The 21,214-nt window shown below is 50.0% G+C and overlaps 1 protein-coding gene, 2 non-coding genes and 1 pseudogene across 5 annotated transcripts in view; 2 read left to right on the top strand and 2 right to left on the bottom strand.

Moving 5' to 3' along the window:
- Nucleotides 1-265: 265 nt before the first annotated feature.
- Nucleotides 266-369, top strand: LOC142832007 (U6 spliceosomal RNA). The gene has a single exon (XR_012907106.1). It is a non-coding gene; the product is annotated as a U6 spliceosomal RNA (small nuclear RNA).
- Nucleotides 370-1,963: 1,594 nt separating this feature from the next.
- LOC142831999 (U6 spliceosomal RNA) lies at nucleotides 1,964-2,065 on the top strand. Its single transcript, XR_012907098.1, has one exon. It is a non-coding gene; the product is annotated as a U6 spliceosomal RNA (small nuclear RNA).
- Nucleotides 2,066-4,183: 2,118 nt separating this feature from the next.
- On the bottom strand, nucleotides 4,184-4,838 carry LOC142831890 (large ribosomal subunit protein eL13 pseudogene; annotated as a pseudogene).
- A 4,592-nt stretch (nucleotides 4,839-9,430) lies between these two features.
- Nucleotides 9,431-21,214, bottom strand: part of Ksr1 (kinase suppressor of ras 1) — a 133,213-nt gene continuing 121,429 nt past the window's right edge. For 2 of the 3 annotated variants that reach the window (XM_075991448.1, XM_075991450.1), the window contains 6 exons: nucleotides 17,976-18,109; nucleotides 17,179-17,310; nucleotides 16,878-17,013; nucleotides 16,132-16,265; nucleotides 15,003-15,083; nucleotides 9,431-12,951 (listed from right to left, as the gene is read on the bottom strand). In XM_075991448.1, the coding sequence (XP_075847563.1) occupies nucleotides 12,873-12,951; nucleotides 15,003-15,083; nucleotides 16,132-16,265; nucleotides 16,878-17,013; nucleotides 17,179-17,310; nucleotides 17,976-18,109 (696 nt within the window). In that variant the 3' untranslated portion in view covers nucleotides 9,431-12,872. The remainder of the gene's footprint in view (nucleotides 12,952-15,002; nucleotides 15,084-16,131; nucleotides 16,266-16,877; nucleotides 17,014-17,178; nucleotides 17,311-17,975; nucleotides 18,110-21,214) is intronic. The other variant, XM_075991449.1, reaches the window with a different exon arrangement.

Below are 21,214 nucleotides of genomic sequence, written 5' to 3'. Positions count from 1 at the left end.
GCCACCACTGCCTGGCAAGAATTTTCTTAACATTCCTAAACTTTAACTTCTGTCCCCGTTCTATATCGGTCTCAGCAGATTTCTATTTGGCTGACAGACACTATCCAAGGATCAGTGCTGACTACAAACTGTTCCTAATGGTCGAGAGCCCTGAACTTGCTCAAAACTGCTGTGAACCAGTCCACACAGAACATATATACATGCACACATACATGTACTAACGCAGTCATGTACATATACACAAGTGTGCAAGGTTTTAATTAAGGTGTTCGCTTTGGCGGCACATATACTAAAATTAGAACAATACAGAGATTAGCATGGCCCTTGTGCAAGGATGACATGTAAATTTATGAAAAAAAAGTGATGTCATTGCTTGCTATCTCGTCAGCTGGGCCAGTGAACCAGATACTTCTGATGAATGCTGAACTACCTCAGTCCCCTCCTGGCTCTCCTGGGCCCCGACAATAATGTCCTAATTTCAGCAGGAAGTAATTCCTGAGAGTATGTCACCCCTTATCTTCAACAGGCTGGAATGGACACTCCCTGGCATGGGAGACAAAATGGTTGATGCCTTAACTAGACGCATAAATTCTTATCCTGGGTGCCATCAAGGTGATGGTTATTAGATGCTAACATAAACGGGTACTCACCACAGAGTCAAGGTTTGACTCAGGATACGACTCAAGGAAGGAATGTGAGGAGGGCTAAAGTTATGTTTTAAATTTTAATCACTGAACTTAAGAGGTAAAAATATAAAGCAAAACGCTCTGGGAATCGCAAAGTCATGAAGTTAGACTTTCCCAGGGTCATAAAGCAGATAAGAGTTATTCAGCTTTTTTGTGGCCCCAGAGAAGCATGACTAAAAAGACATCCGGGAAGCACAAAGAGGCAAAAGAAGCTGATTTAGGAAGCTTAAAATTTTAAGAGGGAGAAGGGGAGTTCTTGCTTTATACTCCATTCCTAGGTTAAAATCCTGTATCGATAAATCGAGGTAAGAGTAGGTGCAGGGGGTTAATGGCCCTTTTAGGGTTAGAGCTGGGGATCCACTGAGATTAGCGTTTTCTCAAGTCAGCTGCAGGAGAATTTGGGACATCCAGTCTCCTTATCAGGGGGAACTAGGACTCAAACAAGCTCGGACATGCCATACCCCCTTATCTCTGAAGGTCCCAAATGTGACCTCTGTGAAAGACTCCTTTCCTGACCATATGTCCCACCCCATGGGGGATAACTGCAGGGAGCCGGCTCATAATGTTTATCTCGGAATGGAGCAGAGATTAGACCATGGGAACCAAGATTTTTGACTAGTGACTAAATTCTCTCACTGGAGGTCCAACAGTCCCCACAGGTCCCGATTGGAAGTTGCCCAATGAGCAAAAGATCAGGGCAGCCTTTTATGTGTCCACAGACCTTGAGGAACAAATAGACCCAGTTAGGAAACATGTCCCAGTATGTATTTTATATATCAAAGCCATATAGCTATAGAAATGGCCATCTTCCTGATCATCCATACATATATGTGCCTATAAGATCGAGATGCAATCATGAGATTACATACACACATCACATGAGATTACACACTACAATGGAGATACCAAGTTACCTTAGCCAAAGTGAGCAGCAGTTTCCAGAGCCGATAGCCCTGCAGACCTTGTCTGGACAGGATTAGCCTCCAGGAGAGGACCATTCCTCTGGTGGGCTGACATCCGAACACTAGTTGTCACCTGCCTTAACCCTCATGGCTCCTGACACATACACACACAACACATACACATACATATACGCATGCACAATATCCATACACATAAACACACACATAAGCATATACACACATATGCATTTATATACACACACATCTAAACCCATAACATATGCATACATAAGCACATACACATATATGCATGCACACATATGTACAAACACATTCATGCACACATACTCAAATATACAAGATTTTAATTAAAGCGTCCACTTCGACAGCACGTATACTAAAATTGAAATGACACAGAGATTAGCATGGCCCCTGCAAAAGGATGACAGGCAAGCTCATGAAGGGTTCCATATTTTTATTTTTGTTAATATTTAAAACATTTGCGTGGGAGGAAAACTCTCTTTGTGATATTGTGATACTGCAGGTTGATAGAACGTTTGTTGTAAGACATAAAAGTAGCTATTAACTTTGTGGTCTCAAGTGTTTAGCTGCTGCGCTGGATTCCTTAGTAGACCAAATAATTTGTCACTTGGAAATGTTCTGACATATAGCTTCATATTTAAAAGGAAAAAAATTAAGATGGCTCAAGTTTCATCCTAAACTTTTCCATCCCCTGTAGTTAATTTTGCATGTATTAGTCTTAGAAGTAACTACACAAGCTAAAACAACGGAGGGATTCCCCAGGTGGCTTGTCTTCCAAAGTACGCAGAACAAAAAACAAAACCCCAAGCTTCCCTAGGTCTTGTCACTCAGCAAGGCTTGGGAACGGACGTACAATACCCAGTCCCATTCTGTTTAAAAGGTAAATACAGAAGAGACAAAAAAAAAAAGAAGATTTTTAAATAAGAAAAACAGAACAAACCTAAATTCCAGAAAGACATCTTAAACCTGTGCCCTTGGCTTTGGGCAGGAGTGAGCCTGGACTGTGAGGTGTAATTGCTGTGAAGCACACTCGTCTACAGGAAGGCCCACGTCACATATGTATATGTGCTTTGCATGGGAATTTGGTGAGATAAACTTTGTATGTGTGTGGGTTAGGGCTCAGATCTGCCAGGACTCTTCTAAGACCCCCCCCTTTCCAGCCCCCACAAACTAAGCTTGTATAAAACAGCCATATAATCTGAAGAAGGCTAGCCACGCCAGTCCCTCTGGCTTGCCACTTGAAAAGTGTTTTCAAGCCAAGTGTCTGGAACTGATATTTGTAGATGCGGTGATAGATACTTATAATATGGGCACTTGGGAGGTGTAGGCAGGAAAATCAGAAATTCAAAGAGTTCAAGACCAGCCTTGAATACATGGGGAGTGTAGCTACCCTAGGCTACTATGGAACCCTGACTCAAAAATAATTAAGTAAATAAATATATAAGCTCAGAGGGGGAGGTGGCTCAGATCTTTAAGCCCAGTACCGAGGAAGCAGAAGTAGGTGGATCTCTGCGAGTTCAGGGACAGCCAGGGTTACATTGTGAGATCTTGTCTCAAGAAAAAAAAAGTAAGAAGGAAGTTGGGGAGGGACTTGCAGAGTTGCTAGAACAGGGTTCTGAGGTTAGCTAAGGTATATTGTAAAGAGTGAGTTCAGGGTTGTTTGTTATTTATTTATTTATTTATTTTTTGGTTTTTCGAGACAAGGTTTCTCTGTGGTTTTGGAGCCTGTCCTGGTACTAGCTTCAAACTCTCAATCCTCCTGCCTCAGCCTTCCAGGTACTGGGATGATAGCTGTGTGCCACCAAACCTGGCTGCAACAAGGTTTTAAGCAAAGATCAATTTAAGGAAAAATAATGTTATTCTTATTGTGGTGGTGCATGCGGACGGAGGAACGGAGGAACGTGACACATGACTGACAGACCCACAAGAACCACGACCAGGGTTCAGAACACAAGTCAGTGGTGGAGAAACTGACTTGCACACGCGAGGCCGAGTTCAATCTCCAGTACCACACATGCACACGCACGCACCTGCACAGCCTGGTGTGATGGTGCAGTCCTATAATCCCAGCACTTGGGAACTGGAGGCAGGAGGATCAGGAGTTCAAGGCTAGCCTTGTCTACATGAGACCCTGTCTCAAAAGTCAAAATGAGGGTTGGAGACATGGTTCAGTTGTTAAGAAGAGCACTGACTGTTCTTATGGATGATCTGGGTTCGGTTCCTAGACGCACATAGTGGCTCATAACTCCAGTTCCAGGGCATCTATTGTTTTCCTCTGGCCTCCCTGGGCACTGGGCACACATGTGGGGTGCACATGTATGCATGAAAGCAGACACTCATACACATAAGTTCTTTTTTTTTCTTTATGGAAAATTTATTGCAATATTCCAAAAGCACATCACTTTTTTTTTTCCGAGACAGGGTTTCTCTGTGGCTTTGGAGCCTGTCCTGGAACTAGCTCTGTAGACCAGGCTGGTCTCGAACTCACAGAGATCTGCCTGCCTCTGCCTCCCGAGTGCTGGGATTAAAGGCGTGTGCCACCATCGCCCGGCCTCACTTTTTCTTTTCAACATCCTGCTCTGCATCTTCCTTTGCCCTCTTTACTCAGATGCCAAAGAGCCGGGCATTGGCCCGGGCCATGCGAAGACTGGCAAAAGCCTTGAAGTTCTGCTCTTCTTCAGTGATGACTCTGGCTTTCTCCTTTTTATAAACATTCCGGATGGGCATCACAGGTCCTGTTAGCTGAGTGGCCAATTTAAGTTCTTCAGCCAAACTATCTCCCTTCTTCGGAGCGGAAGGCTTCCTGGGGAAGAGGATGAGCTTGGAGCCGTACTCCTTCAGGCGCTGCTCGTTGGCCTGCAGGGACTCGGTGGACTTGTTTCGCCTCCTTGGTCCACAGAGATGCCGATGGTGCGAGCCACCTTCTTATGGATACCAGCCACCCTGAGTTCCTCTAGGCTGAAGCCCTTGCCAGCTCGGACCTTGGTGTGGTAGCACACTGTGGGGAACCTCACGATGGGCCTGATGGGTTTGGACGCAGGGCGCGGGGCAATGCGGCACGCTTTCGCCTGCCGGACCTTGCGCCTGCGGATCTTGCCTGCCGGCTGGTTGAACCAAGTATCCACTCGCTGCTGCCAGTCCTTGTGGAAGTGGGGCTTCAAGATCATTCCATTCCGGCTGGGCGCCATGGCTGCCTCCCGTGCAGGGAAACAGCAGAGCGGAAAGGCCACATAAGTTCTTTAATCTTAAAAAAACAAAAACAAAAAACAAAACCAGACAAGCAAAAACCAATCTTCTTCAAGTCTTCCTGTTCTCTTTGTGCCTTGCTGGGGATGGAATCCAAGGCTCTGAGACACGAGGCAAGCAGACATTCTACCACTGAGGCAAACTCCAGCCTTACTCCAGTTCGATGGGGATACTGAGGTACTGAGACGGCAGGGGACTCTCTCAAGGTCCCTTGTACGGCTTGGGATGAGTTCTGGTAGCCTTTCACAGAAAGTGCCCAGCTAGAGACTTGAAAACCACATGAGTTTGCTCTTTCATCTGAGGTTAGATGTTGGTGAGTTAGGGCCAGGGAGGGAGCTCCACCATCATGGGAGTTCCAGCTCCTTTTCCTGTATCTTATACCATTTTGAGTTTGTTACTTCATGAGCTAAAGTAGCTGATGGAGCCTGCACCATCACACCCATATCCATTATAACTATGATGCTTGCTCATTTGAACTCTATTAGCCACACCCCCAACACCCACCCTCATGGCGTCAACACCATCAGGAGAATACAGGGTGCCAGGATCTAGTGCTCTCTCTCTCTCTCTGTCTCTCTCTCTCTCTCTCTCTCTCTCTCTCTCTCTCTCTCTCTCTCTCTCTCACACACACACACACACACATACACACATACACACACACACACACACACACACACACACACACACACACACACACACACGGCCTCGTGAAGCCCAGGCTGGTCTCAAACTCTGTAAGTTTCTGATCCTTCTGCCTCCCCCTCCTGAGGGCTAAGATTACGGGGTGGGTGCACCACCACCTGCACCTGTGTATTTAATTCTAGGGATGAAACCCAGGGCTTCATGCATGACAGGCAAGCACGCTACCAAATGAGCCCCAGGCCAGCTGTAAAACATCTACAAACTGTAAATCCTGTGAACAGGACCTGGCCACTGGGGTGGGGCTTACTGAGCCTTTCTCCCCGGGTGGAGCTCTTCTCTCTGCAGGGAGGCACAGTGACGGCAGACTGGTGTTTACACAGAGGTCACACCTGCCCTGCTTGAAGCCCTCGCCTGCCACCTGCCGGAACTGCTCCCTCCACGTCACTGGCCTATAGTCCCCCTGCGTGTCCTGTAGCTGTTCCCAGGAAAGGAGCCAGTGTCGTTCTGATGCTAGGTTGCATTCTGAGCAGTGGTGGGCACAGATTTTTCCATTTGAGATTTTTCACATTTCAAGTGAAGCCCCCAGCAGCCCCGTAGAGTCCAATAATTGACAAGTCCAAGAATCAGAGAACCCCTGGGCAGGCGGTGAGCGGCAGAATCAGGAGGCAAACGGGGCAGCCTGATGCCCAAGTCTGTGACTGCCCTGGCCATCATCAACTATTACCTACCGGGATGGCTTAGAGGAGGTTCTCAGAGCAACCAGTCACTTGGCTGCCCAGCTGCTCCTGCAGAGCTCATGCATTTGCAGCTGGCTGCTCTATCCTGACAGCAGGGGTCTGGCTTGCACCTTTACAATCTGGGCAGGCATTGGGTCCCTGCTCTACTCGGCACCAGAGTGGAAGTATCAGTTCAGAGCAGGGTGGATCAGAACTCAGTTTCTGCAGTTGGCAAGCCCCATGTCCCAGTAAGAGATCATGCCTCATAAAACAAAATGAATATCTCATAAGGAAAGATACCTGAGGCTGACTTCTGTATAGTGTACCTACAAACACACGAAAATACACATATACTTACATACACAGAGATAAAAAAATTCAAGGGATGTAGCCAGACATGGTGGCACAGACCTATAATCCTTGCATTCCAGGAACAAATTAAGGATTAGCAAAGAATCTCTTAATATTATAAATTTAGTTGGCATCTCACCTGGCAGTGGTGGCGCACACCTTTAATCCCAGCACTTGGAAGGAAGAGGCAGCTGGATCTCTGTGAGTTTCAGGCTAGCCTGGGCTAAAGATCCAGTTCAAAGACAACCAGGACTACACAGAGTAGTCTTGTGTACAGAGAAATCCTGTCTCAAAAAAAATTAGTTGTTATCTCATTAAGGATTTGTCATCGTTATCTTCATCATCATCACCACCATCATTGCATGGAGGGGGTGTGCATGTGGAAGGCAGAGGAAAATTCTGTGGAGTCATTTCTTTGTCTCTACTTTTACATACATGAGTTCTTTTTTTTTTTACGTATAGAAACTTTATTGACTTCACAATAAAACATTCAGACAAAATGTTCCATACTCCAAAAATCTAACATACCTCACACTGTCCAAAAACTACAGTTTTAACAGGTAGGCTTGATTTTGTTTTTATTTTTTTATTTTTTTTGTTTTTATTTATTTATTAAAGATTTCTGCCTCTTCCCCGCCACCACCTCCCATTTCCCTCCCCCTCTCCCAATCAAGTCCCCCTCCCTCATCAGCTCGAAGAGCAATCAGGGTTCCCTGACCTGTGGGAAGTCCAAGGACCACCCACCTCCATCCAGGTCTAGTAAGGTGAGCATCCAAACTGCCTAGGCTCCCCCAAAGCCAGTACGTGCAGTAGGATCAAAAACCCATTGCCATTGTTCTTGAGTTCTCAGTAGTCCTCATTGTCCGCTATGTTCAGCAAGTCCGGTTTTATCCCATGCTTTTTCAGACCCAGGCCAGCTGGCCTTAGTGGGTTCCCGATAGAACATCCCCATCCTAGAGAAGCTAAATAAGAAGGTGAATCCAAACATATAGGCATCCTCCTGAATATTAACCTTCATGAGGCGATGAAAGGTGACAGAGACAGAGACCCACATTGGAGCACTGGACAGAAATCTCAAGGTCCAAATCAGGAGCAGAAGGAGAGAGAGCACGAGCAAGGAACTCAGGACCGCGAGGGGTGCACCCACACACTGAGACAATGGGGATGTTCTATCGGGTACATACAAGAGTTCTGACAATCAAATTCAGTTTACCAGGGTTGCAAAGCAAACACCTTTACCTGCTAAGCCATATGATTTTGAAGATTTTCACATTAATGTTTATCATGGGACATTTTCCTTTATTTTCCTTTTGTATTTATTTATTATGTATACAATATTCTGTCTGCATGTATGCCTGAATGCCAGAAGAGGGTCCCATACCTCATTACAGATGGCTGTGAGCCACCATGTGGTTGCTGGGAATTGAACTCAGACCTTCGGAAGAGCAGCCAGTGCTCTTAACCTCTGAGCTATTTCTTCAGCCCCTCATGGGACATTTTCTAGTTTTTTTTTCCTGGGGGGGGATGATTTTATTTTTTTTTAATTTATTTTTTTCTCCATGATATTTATTGAGCTCTACATTTTTCTCTGCTCCCCTCCCTGCCTCTCCCCTCCCCACTTCAATCCTCCTCCAAGGTCCCCATGCTCCCAATTTACTCAGAAGATCTTGTCTTTTTCTACTTTCTACTTCCCATGTAGATTAAATCTATGTAAGTCTTTCTTAGTGTCCGTATTGTCTAAGTTCTCTGGGATTGTGGTTTGTAGGCTGGCTTTGCTTTATGTTTAAAAACCACCTATGAGTGAGTACATGTGATAATTGTCTTTCTGTATCTGGGTTACCTCACTCAAAATGCTGTTTTCTAGTTCCATCTATTTTCCTGCAAAATTCAAGATGTCGTTATTTATTTATTTATTTATTTTTGCTGTGTAGTACTCCATTGTGTAAATGTACCTCATTTTTAAAAAATCCATTCTTCGGTCGAGGGGCATTTAGGTTGTTTCCAGGTTCTGGCTATGACCAACAAAGCTGCTATGAAGCCCCAGCCCTTCATGGGACATTTTCTAGTTTTTTTTTTTTTTATTTGAGCTTTATATCAGTGGGATGTTTACTTTTCATGTGAGTAAGTGCTCTCCACTTTTCAATTTTTCATAGAAGTTTAAGAAATACTGGCATTGGCTCTTGAAATGTTTGGGTAGAATTTACATGTTAAGTCAGTAGGTCTAGAATTTTGCCTGGAGGTGACCAATTTAATCTCATTACTAGTTTGTAGGTATGTTTACAAATAAATTATTTTGGTTTAGTCTTAGTGGACTTTGTGTGTGTGGTTCATCCAGTTTATCTCATTTGTTGATATGCATTCATTCTGCCCTACAGTCCTTTTTATTTCTGTAGGGTCAGTAGCAATGTCTCCAAGGGTTACTGACATGGGTGCTGAGAATTGAACTCTGGTCCTTGGCAAGAGCAGGATGTGCTCTTAATTACTGAGTCATCTCTCCAGCCCCGAGACACCTGTTCTGAGGTCTAGGTATAGTCAAACTATCTCTCTCTCCTGGAACTTGCTATCTAGCTGACAATGGGCTTGAACTCTTGAACCTCCAGTCCTGGCTGCAGAGCACTTTCTTGTCCTCCTACGCCATCTGCTCACATGGTCCCCAACAGTCATCTAGACTGGTCAAAACAAACACGAGCCCCGGGAAACCTTGGTAAAACTTTATTCACAAATGCCAGACCATAGGCCTGGCTCAGCCAGAGGGTGCATTCTTTAGTGGCAAAAACCCCGGTATAACACGTTCATCAAGACTCGCCATTTTAATTTAAATTAAAGCATTTCTGGAAGACAAATGTAATTGATAGAAAATATAAAAACTTTTACTGTACAAATTTTACATCACATTCAAAATAAGCAAATGAACATGTGCCTCGTGGCCACAGAAGACACTGGGAGCACACAGATGACATCCTGGCTAGCGCCGCAGGATAGCATGGCTAATCCACCCCCACTCTGTCACTACAGAGCTACACAGGCTTGCTGCTCCCTGCCTGGACCATAGGACAATGGCCAAGGACTTTGATTTGGTGCATAGGAGTGGCCAGACCAGCTCTAGCTAGGATTCATGACTTCACGGACACTCCGATGGGTTAAGGCCTCCTTGGAGGTGAGGCTGGGAACTCGGGATGCCTGGAAAGGGGCCAAAGTTTTTGCTGGACTCAGACCTTAGGTGGGCAGGCCCTCTGCAGCTCATGCCTTTCTTTCTTTCTTTCTTTTTTTTTTTTTTTTTTGGTTTTTTGAGACAGGGTTTCTCTGCAGCTTTGGAGCCTGTCCTGGAACTCGCTCTGTAGACCAAGCTGGCCTCAAACTCACAGAGATCCGCCTGCCTCTGCCTCCCGGGTACTGGGATTAAAGGCGTGTGCCACCACCGCCTGGCTTCATGCCTTTTTTTCATTGCCTTCACAGTGGCTATTGGGGCTGAATTCACAGTATCTGTCATCCTTCATGTGTTTCCCAGGAGACAGGGAGAGCACAGAGGAGGCAAACTTTCCTAACCTCAATTCACAGTCACTTAAGTAGAAAAGGAAACAGGGACCATGGTGGGGGACTCTCTTAAAGGAAGGGCAGTACAGCAGCAGGCCTTGGAGAGGAAGTGAGGAAGGTTCCAGCACTATAGCTTCACCAGTGGCCCCAGGGTTCCACGATGTCAGGCCCCCTACATACTGACCCCCAGCAGATGGTCAGCTCCTTAAAGCAGGGACCATGGCTACTCTTACTGGTTCCCAGTATGTGCACAAGATCACATTCGCTGCAGGGCTCAGTGCCTCTGGCCCTGAGATGTCTACGGTACAGGGTGAGACCCGGTGGGCTGTGTGTGATGCCCTCTGTGGTCTGGTGTTGAGGGATGACTGAAAGGGCTTACTCAGCTGCCAGCCCGATGACTCATGTTCTACCGGTGAGGGGAGGCCAACGCCACACACTCACAAAGTGGGAGAATGGCCAGAGGCTCAGTCATTGTGGCCTCTGGGAAGGGACAGGCCTGAGACTGCCACAGAGGCAGCAGTTATAGACTCTGTGGTTTAGAGTAGGGAGGTCACACCAAGGGTTAGGGTGGAAAGCCAAAGGGACTCGAAAGTGACATGATGGTCCCATTTCAGAGGACAGATGACCCATGCAGAACTGAACAGAGGCTCGCAGCTCTTCCTCCTTCCCACGCTGGGGCAGGGTCAAGATGCCACTGTCCCAGCTCTCCTGTAGCATGAACAGCTGTGCTGGGGTGGATGTGGGGAGGCTCCCACAACTTCTCAGACACCTGCACTGGACTCTGGTGCTAGGGCAGGCTCTGACAACTGAGCCTTAGTTGGTGTTTAAGGGGGAGCCACATGGCCACTCCACAGTGAGACTGTAAGCCACTCGAGAATAAGTAGTGATGGCCAGGACTATCCGAGGGTCAGAGGTGTGAGCTCTGGTAACAGCCGTGGAGAGAGAAAAGCAGGTACCCTCCTCCTCTCCTTACCCGTGCCTTCCTGGGACCCTGCAGCAGCTCCCTCAAGGACTGTCACTGCCTGCCCTCTCTCCCGGGCCTCACCCAGCCACTGTTATCAGCTGGCTAGCAGGACAACAAATCACCACTTCACTTAGGAAACCCCAGACACTGCTGCTTCTCTCTCAGAGCACCCAAGGCAGACCCAGGAGGCTGGGCTGACCCCTCTGCAGTTTGTAAGTCTCTGTGAGGGCCTGAGCTGCCCCGGGAATGTCTGTCTCCTAGAGAGGGGAGACCTGAGATCTCGGCAGGGCGCTAGGTAGATGACGTCTCCTACCCAGAGCACAGCTTTCTGAGGCAGCTCAGAACAAAGGAGTAGGCACAGGGGTGACTACCGTGATGGCAGGGTGGAGACAGGCTCTTCCTCCTTCCCACACTGGGGCAGGGTCAAGATGCCACTATTCCAGCTCTCCTGTAGCATGAACAGCTGTGCTGGGGTGGATGTGGGGAGGCTCCCACAACTTCTCAGACACCTGCACTGGACTCTGGTGCTAGGGCAGGCTCTGACAACTGAGCCTTCGTCGGTGTTTAAGGGGGAGCCACACGGCCACTCCACAAAATCTACCCACTTCTCCACGCCCATTTCTTCCCCCTTCTGGTTGTGGAGTCGGATGCTGCCCAACCTCTGCTCGAGGACTGCAACAGGTCTGATTCACCCCAATCCCTCCTGCCTGCTGGAACGAACACAAGCACAAGTCTGAGGCTCACGGATAGGGACTTACTAGGTACGTCTCACTCAAGTCTCTCGACAGCCTCAGGCCCCAATCTGAGCTCAGGGCACACACAGGGGTCAGAATGGGCTAAAAGGCTTCGATGAGACTGGGGAAGTGGAAGTGGTGGTAGGTCTGGAACCTTCTGGCATGACAGACATGGGTTTTAAAGTGCTAGGGTCACTGTAGGCTGTATTTGCCACCTTCACCGTCTTCCTTAACCAAGGACTCACTGGACACGCGGCTGATGGGCTAGCTCTTGGCTCTGGGGGTGAATTGAGGCACTGGGGGGTGTGTGTAATGATGAAGGCTGGGTTCCACAGCCTACGTGCCTGCCTGGAGGCCACAGAGAAGCAGCGAATGTCTCCACAGACGTGTGGCTGTTTCCTCCTGCTGCAGCACAAGCTGAGCTAAGATCCTTCAGATCTGTCCAGGAGCCACCTGGATTCTGTCTGTACTTTTTTTTAATACAAGCCCGGAGCAGAGCAGAAACTAAATCCAAACTCTTCAGGAACTCCTGACCCCATAGTCCAGATGGGTTCCTGGCCAGGGTTTCCTCTGCAAGTTAAGGAACAGTTGGTGTTCCTTATAGGACAAACAGAGGGACCAGTGGGAGTCAGAGCCGGAGCATAGGCCGGGGCAAGCCTTCTGTCACGTCCTCTTTTCCTAGGAGAGTAACATTCATGCTACTTTTCTTCCTTCTTGCTCAACCCTGGGTCCCTCACTGCTGCAGAATCGTAGAATAGGAAACGTGGGGGCATTTCTCTTGCTCTGAGGTGGCAGCACCCTTCTGCGGAATTATTATTAACTACTGTAAAACACCAAGCTTGCGGGGCAGAAACCTCTGTGTAAACACTGGCTGTAGTGGTGTCGTCTGGAGAGGCGGGTATGGCTCCGATCCTGAGCCCCACACCCCCCTGTAATGTACATTCTTCACGGAGGAGTCATGCAAAGCTTTTCTGAGTCCTCCTGGTGGCGGTTCGTGTGTTTCGTTATCCTGTTTCAGATAGGAAGACACCCTCTGCACGAATGTGCACGGCCGGCTACATCTTTGGATTACTGGACTCCAGGGCGCCCAGGCCAAACCTTTCAAAGCGGGGCATGACTTTGCTGCTGTTAATGCTGCGGAGAGGAGCAGAGACATGGGTTATGGCTCCGCTGGTTTTGACCAGAGTTAAGATGTCGCTGGCTATGCTTGGCAGAGGATCTGAGTGAGGACAACTGCTCGGCCCATGGCCTTGGCAGAGCTGCTCCTGGCCCCTAAGTCCTGGGCGTCGGCCACAGTCCCTACTTGGAGAACAGTGACATGGCCTGTTCACCTGACTCGCCAGCACCCAGAGTAGCAGCAGCCACTGTGGGACGGAGGGTGTTCCCTCACTGGCTGCTCCGTGTGGATGTGGAGCTGATGAGAGACCTGAGGACCAGTACCAGGACTGGTGTCACACACTCTTTCTAGAAATGGTGTTCAAGTGGGGTCCACTGCGGGGAGCAGAATCAATCCTGAGCCCAACAGAGATCTCTGGTCAGGGTCATGGAACCCCTAGCAGGTGTGACAGCAGCTCTGCCTCCATTACTGAGTGTCAGGTATAACTCTGTGTAGGACATTTCTGAGTGTGGCTTCTAAGGACTCAGCCCTTCTGAACTGATGCTGTTCACGGCAACACAATGTGTGTGCGTGCACGCATGCCTACTGTCCTCTGTCTTCATGAGAGAGACACAGGACTCCAGACAGGGCCCGTGACCTCAGTGCGAGCTTTGGGCAGTTCTGAATCACTACACTCCTTGCAGGACAATGTCCCTTCCCAGGGTTGTCAAGCTCCTTCCCATCCTCTGAGCATGCTCAGCAGGGGATCCGTGAAGGTGTTAGTAGGGGCTAGGGACCAGAGGAACACAAGCAAGAGCCACTCTTAGGAGAGCAGGAGAGAAAAGACCGTCTCATCCACGGAGGCTGTTCTTCCGCCTTGAGGGGTCACCCTGTTAGTGCCATCCTCCCCTGGCAGTGACTCAAGTCAGGTACCCACAGGCCGTATGGAGGGGAGGGGCCGTTGTTAAAAACAGAGCACAAGAAGGAGTCTGGAGGGAGGAGACTGGAGCAGCAGAGATGGCATCCCCTGGGTTAGTGCCCGCTGGCGTTTGGAGTCTTAGAAGTCACGGAGCGGAGCTGGCGGTTAGGAGGAAGGAAGCCTGGGGCATGCAAGACAGCCAGGCCTACAACCTACAGACAGAGAGAGAGCAGCATCAAAACCTGAGCCTGAAGAAGCCAGGGCACAGCGTCTGGCCAGAGCGGCTGCCCAGCGACACAGCTGCCTGCAGAGAATAGGATCCCCAACTCCACCCCTCGGGATGGCAGAGGGGCAACTTTGACAGGTGGTGTGGGCACGGGGGAGCTTGTCCAAGTTCCCATGGGGCCGTGATGGGCACCCCTCAGTTCCTTAAGCCCACAGCTCCTTGTGATAATCAAACTGGCCCCCTAGGGAGAACCACTTCTCCTCCCTGATGCTTTCCCTCCCCTCTGTATTTATTATTACTATTACTGTTACTAACATTGGTAGTGCTGGGGCCTCATAGATGCTAAGCAAGAGTTCTACCGTGGAGTCTCATCCCCAGCAATTTGTTGATGCTTTTTGTTTGTTTGTTTGTTTATTAAGACAGGGTCTCTCCTGGCACTCACTACATAGACCAGGCTGGCCTTGAGATCCACCTGCCTCTGCCTCTGAAACTGGAATTAAAAGTGTGTGTCAGTCACCGTGCTCAGCTGCCATTGGTGCTTCTACTTCTGAGACTTCACTATGTATCCCAGGCTAGACCCAAACTTAAAATCCCCCTGCCTCAGCCTCCTGGAAGCTGGGGTAATAGGCATATGCTACCACAACTCACTCACTCCTCCTCTGAACTTCACCCAGAAGTGGGATTTGGGGGACTTGGCTTAATGAGCTCATTTTCTCTCACCCACATGGTGTGGAGAGGGGCCCTGCCTGCCACACCCCTCTGTGAGAAACACTAGCCCAGTGGCCCTTGCTGGTGCCCATTTCAGCTGCAAAAGGTCACTGTGGATTATGGGAATGAAAGCATGGATGCGAGAAGCTGGCATGCAGAGACAGAATGGGAAGCGCAGGTATGCAATGGGGACAGTCACACACAGGCAGGAAATGAGAGAAGTGATAGAAACACACTATTCCTCCAGAACTGGACAGGAGCTCTTAAAGTCAGGGTGACCATAGCGTCCTTTCCCGTAGTAGCGGCTCCGCCAGCGGCTGGGGGTGCCCGAGACCATTTCGCCAGCAGTTGAAGAGGGCCGTCGGATCCGGTCCGGCCAGCAGACAGGTGGAGGAGTCAGGGTGGGGGGCAGGGGAGATGACAAGACAGGCCAGGGGATCCGCCACCCCCCGAAAATGAAAAGTGACAAAGTCATGGGGAAAGAAAAGAGAAAGTGAGAGTTAGCGGCCCCGGAACAGAGACCAGAAACAGAAGGCTTTTCCTGGCTGTCATGGAAGCCTGGGAGCTGGTGGCTGTGGGCAGGTGACGGCTCTACCAGTAAACTCAGTTTCCCATCTGTGAGATGAGAAGGTGGCACTGACCGGCTTCCAGCAACAGGGGTCGTCTTTGGCTGCCGGTGCCTGCCCAGTGCCGGCAGGGTTTGGTGGAAGAGGAACCCTGTATCCACAGGGCCCAAGACCTACAACAGCACAGGGCTCAGCCTGGAGGCCTCATCACCCCTCGCCCACTGTCAATGCCCACACCTCACCTGCCAAGCTTATGGGATTTACCTGATACTTCTGGGCAAAGTTCCTTACCTAAGCCCCGCTGTGGAAACTGAGGCAAGTAACGAGGCCCCACGTCCTGACAAAGGGGTGTGGCTGGAGAGGGGTCTTTAGAGGAGGAAGTCAGAGTAGAAACAGAAAAGGACAAAATGCAGGAGAGATGACCGTGGCCCCTGGGGCTCTGTGGCTCTACACAGCTGAGTGGCATGGCCCATTAAGGGACAGCAAGATTTCAGTGCTCAACAGCTCAGCGACTAAGTGGGTACCAGGTCCTGACCTCTGACCCTTTCTCCTCTCAGGCATAACTTTCTCACCCTGGTCTAGCCTGGGCTTGGGTTCAGTGATGCTCTATACAGTGAGTGACATGTAGATTCCCACAGGAGGAAACTGGAGGTGTCTGCCTGCTAAGGGCGTCTCTCCCCCTCCCCCATGGAAGCCCCAGAGCGTAGTCTGATGCCTGTTCAGCAGAGGGTGCCCTTAAACACCCCAGACAGGCTCTCCAGGATCTGATGGCAGGTCAGGCTTACGAGGGAATACTTACTCAGCCGACTTCCAAAAGTGCCCGGGATGAGACAGCCGCCGGTTCAGCTTGGGCAGCTTTTCCAGCATGTCCATCAGCAGGCTGAAGCTGGGTCTTTCCTGCAGGTCGAAAGCCCAGCACGCAGACAGGATCTCCTGCAAAGGGCACTGTGGTCAGTGTGTGTGGGCATCTGGGAAGGAGTGAGGATGCAGATGGACAGGACACTTCATAAGAGTTCCTGTGAAGTCCCTAAGTGCCCTGCGCAACTATCGGCACAGAATCCTAGGGAATAAGCGTTTCAGAGGTGCGACCAACCTTCCAGGTCAAAAAGAACTTGCCTGTTTCCCTTCCTTCTCAGCTTGCCCTTCCCTAACGTCAGTGACCAAGTCAGGCAGGATGGAAATAGGAGAGGTGGCCTTTGCACATCGTAGGAACGTGGAAGTGTCTACGGGTGAATGTGAGGTCCTAGGACTGTATACAGGGTGGGGCGGCCACAAATGGGCGTCTCAGCGCTACCAGAGTGAAGACTGGCTGGATAAGAACTGACACAGGAATGCAGCTGTCAGCCTGCAGAGCAGCTGCCACGACGGAAGGAAGGCCTTCTCTCAGGGTCCACTCAGCCCCCAGCACCATCTGCAGCCTCATCACCCAGAAGGGTGACCTAAACACACAGCCATCACAAGACCCCTACCCCAGGCTCGGGGTGAGTGGACGGCAGTCATGTCACACGCCCCACCCGCCATCGGGCCCTGCTTCCCTCTACTCACGCCGACTTCCTTCCCCAGGCTGACGGAGGCCAGGACGCGCCTCACTCCTTCCCCACTTCCGATCTGCCAGATCAAGGCTTCTGCAGGCTGGTGTTTGAAGGGCCACTCTCTCGCCTGTAGTTCATACCACACGGTCCTATGGAGACACACCACAGTGTGAGCTCTTGTCCACATTAGGAGCCAGAGACAAAAGGTCAAAGACATGGTCACTCTGCCAACAAGGGGCACAGCCATGACTTCCCAAGGCACGCTTCCCAGCCCAATGGCCACCATTGTACTTGAGTGCCGGTGGCCTACTCACCCGAATGCATAGACATCGGCGGCTTTGGAGAAGGGCAGCTGGTCCTCATCCCTCCCGGGTATCATTTCTCGTACAATCTCAGGCGCCAGGTAGCACAGCCAATCATGGGACAGCTTCAGTTGGTTCTCACGCCTGGAGGCCAGGACAGGGACATGGGCCCCTCAGTGGGGAGCAGGTGGCCTGACTGTACGCATCTGCGCTCATTCACATGTGGCAGAGAAAACTCAGAAAGGAAGATGGAAGTTTTCCTTGCCCTTGAACAGGCTGGGCACTTCTAGAAAGGGAGGCCACAGTTGGGAATGGCAGGGAGCCACTGGGGATGGTGTTTGAGTCCTTGTACTGAGAGAGTGACTGGTCTGTCTAGGACCTCAGGCCTGTCTGCAGATGTCAAACCTGCAGGCTGACTCTCTGGCCTGTCAATCTTCCTTGAGTCCCCACCCCCATTCTTATGGAGGAGCTTTTCTTGTCACCCAACCCCTTTACAATCACAGGCAGTAAAATCCAATGCTTTTTCTCATCAAGAGGATATAAACCAGATCTCTCACCCATCACTGAGTAGCCAAGCCGAATGGGCCAGGGGACTCAGCCTCCATGGGTATCCACCTGGAAATCAGGTACCACGAGGAACCTAAACACCACCCAGACCCAACCCTGGATTGAAACCACATGGGCAGAACCAGGAACTGCGGCAACCTGGCCTGTGCAGGGAAGGCTCTTGCCAACGATACAGCCTGGGTATTCCCCACTCGTGTAATGCTGCAGCCTCCCATGCATGCAGATACCCATGGTCAACTCACCGCTCCTCCCGGACCACGCCCGAGATCCCAAACAGCCCGAAGTCTGTGATGACCACTTTGCCGTTATCATAAAAGACATTCTTGGACTTGAGGTCTTTGTGCACGATGCCCTTGGCATGAAGATACCCCATGCCCTGCAAGACAGCCAACCTTGTATCAGAGGGTGGGGGATGCTGAGCTTTACTCGGGGTGAGGCGTGTTACCCATCCCCCCGCCCCCCAATCTTAAGGATACCATCCTCACCTCACAGAGGCCCAGAGAGGGCAAGTGACTGCCCCAGGCCACACCACAGCAGTTAACCACGGAGCCCAAACCTGACCTCAAACCAGTTCATGCTCTTTCTACAGCCGCCTCAGACTTGGGTAAGGTGTGAGGCACGGGCACAATGATTGGCAGTGGGCAGAGGTTGAGGAGGTAAAGATCAGCGATAAGGGCTGGAGACGGAGCTCAGTAGTTAAGCGTGTGTTCCCATGCACTTGGTCCCATGTTCAGTACTCAGCATTACCAATTCTAAATAATCAGGGCTGGAGGGATGGCTCAGTGGTTAGGAGCACCTCCTCCTGCAGAGGATCAGAGTTCAGTTTCCAGCACCCACATAGGGTGGCTCACAGCCATCTGTAACACTAGTTCCAAGGAATCCAGTGCCCATTTCTGGTCTCTGTGGGTACCAGGCACGCGCGCACACACACACACACATACACACACACACACAGGATGAGGGGGCAGCAGATGGATGACAAGATCTTAGAAACAGATTTAATGAATAAGGAGTTCCCTAGATGGGCTCTGCTCCTAGGCAGGGCGACACCCAGAGCAGGTAAGAGACATTCCTTGGAGGGGATCTCAAGTTTGGCTGTTTCCAACACCTCGCCATGGTAACAGGGGATCCAGACCTGAAGCCTGAGTTCCACGCTCCACTCTCACTCAGCTAGCACTATGTGGCCCTGGGCACAGTGATGGCCCCTCGGAGCCTCTGCCTCCTCATCTGTGGGTGAAATGGGGTGGGCGATTCCCACAGCAAGTGCTCTGGCCTGACCTCAAGGTCAGGGGCACATGGTCCAGGTGCTGGAGGGACAGGTTCCACCGTGGGCTAAGGACAAGCAGCTATCCCTGTCTGAAGCACTGAGTGGAGCTTGGTGGGTGACACTTGCAATCCCAGCACTTGAGAAACGGAGGCAGGGTTTAAGGTTATCCTCAGCTACAGTGGATCTGAGGACGCCCCACCCACATGCACAAGCCCCAGGAGTGACAGCCGGAAGGGCCAGGTTATAGAGACAGGCTCTAGAGTGGAACCTGGACCATCAGTCTTTCTTCACCGTTTCCCCGAGTCTCCACCATAACCCTCCAAGTTGCAAACCCTCTCAGGGAAGGTCAGGTCCTTCTGCTCTGCTTTTGATTCTCAATGCATCTCAGATTACTCCAAAGAGAAGTGACTAGGGTGGGGGTGAGGTGGGGGCTGAGCCAGGGCCCCCAGGGGCAAGAGAAGATCTTTCAGTAAAAAGGGAATAGAAGGAGTGACAGGTCACAAGAGCCTGCTGTCTCCAGAGTGTCTGAGTCACCTGTCCTCCTGGCCCCCTTGACTCTGGTGACTCAGAGGGCAGCTCCCAGATCTGAGGGAGTAGGGAGGGGTAGAGGTCAGGTGTGGGGGTAGAGCAGAGTCCTTGATGAAAGGCCACACCTGAGGCAGAGTGACACTGAGGGTTTTGATCCTAGAGGTTTAATTTCTAAGTGTGGCCATGGGAAAAAAAGGGGCAGACTGAAATCCTGGTTTGTCCCCCAATATCATTTTTATCTTTTCCTTTCTAAGACATCCACAGATACAAAATGGCCTGAGAGAAGAGGGGGAAGAAGGGGAAGAAGAGGAGGGGTCAGAAAGGAAGGCCAGTTGACACAAAGCGGCAAAGGGCAGCTCTTCTTTTCCGAGACAAGGTTTCATGTAGCTCGGGCTAACTTTGAATTTGTTTGGTAACCAAGGGTGATCTTGAACTTCTGATCCTCCAGTCTAGCTCCCAAAGACTGGGATTACAGGTGTGCCACTATGCCTGGTTTATGGTGCTGGGTACTGATCACATGACTTTGTACATGCTAAGCAAGCACTCGACCAGCTGAGCTCCATCCCAGCCCGAGAGGCTGCAGATTTTCAACACAGAGAGAGGAGTCTTATCAGTGTTCCAGGTTTTCTGTTTTGTAGACAAAGCAGTCTCCCTTCCCTGTGTGGTTCAGGCCGAGTTCAAACTCTCAATCCTCCTGTCCCAGCCTTCCTAGCTCTGGGATTTATATTCACGGTACTTGGCTTTTATTCTTTTAAAATTAGATTCATTTTATGTGTTTTGCCTGAAATTATGTATGTGCATCATGTGTGTGCTTGGTGCCCATGGAGGTCAGAAGAGGGTGTCGGATCCCCTGGACCTGGAGTTAAGGATGGTTATGAACCACTGTTTGGGTGCTAGGAATTGAATGGGTGCTAGGAATTGAACTTGCAAGAACAAGTGCTCTTAACCGCTGAGCCTGCCTCTCCAGCCCTCGTAATAGTTTGTATAAGCATCGAGTGAGAGGCTCACTTTAATTACTTTTTAGTGAGTACAGAATGGAAAAGAGCTGCCTGCACAGAACAAAAGGGCCTGTTCCCAGGAAGCCTGGATTTGGATAACCACAAATTTGCAAAAGGTGTGGGTCTTTAAAACTTTTTAAAACCTATTTATATATTTTTAATGATTTATTTTTATTTTATGTGCAATGGTATTTTGTCTGCATGTACATCTGTGTAAGAGCCCCTGGAACTGGAATTACAGACAGCTGTGAGCTGCCATGTGGGTGCTGGGATGTTGAACCTGGGTCCTCTGGAGAGCAGCCAGTGCTCTTAACTGCGGCACCATCTCTCCAGCCCAAGTGTGGGTCTTTTGATACCCTGAAGTGAAGCATTCTGTTCCCCACTGGCGATGCTAAGAAACCCTCACCACACCTAGCTCTTGCCAACTGTTCTCTGTACGGATGATGTCATTCTGTCTCTGCTCTGACCTAATCAAGGAGGCTGTGTTGGTACTCACAGAGGGGAAGCTGAGGCTCAGAGAGGCTAAACAAGCTCTGTGAAGTCACACAGCTAGAGTGATACTTTAGAACATGCAGTTTCTTCACAGCTAATTCAGTTCTATTAACACCAGCTGAGTGGTGAGCTCTGGACCTGATTGGATGAGACCAGGTTGAAGTGTCCCAGTTAGGAGACAGAGGAGCCACGAACC

Source organism: Microtus pennsylvanicus, chromosome 11, assembly GCF_037038515.1.
Source record: "Microtus pennsylvanicus isolate mMicPen1 chromosome 11, mMicPen1.hap1, whole genome shotgun sequence".
NCBI classification, from domain to species: Eukaryota; Metazoa; Chordata; class Mammalia; order Rodentia; family Cricetidae; genus Microtus; species Microtus pennsylvanicus.
This window is presented reverse-complemented; position numbering and strand designations above follow the sequence as displayed.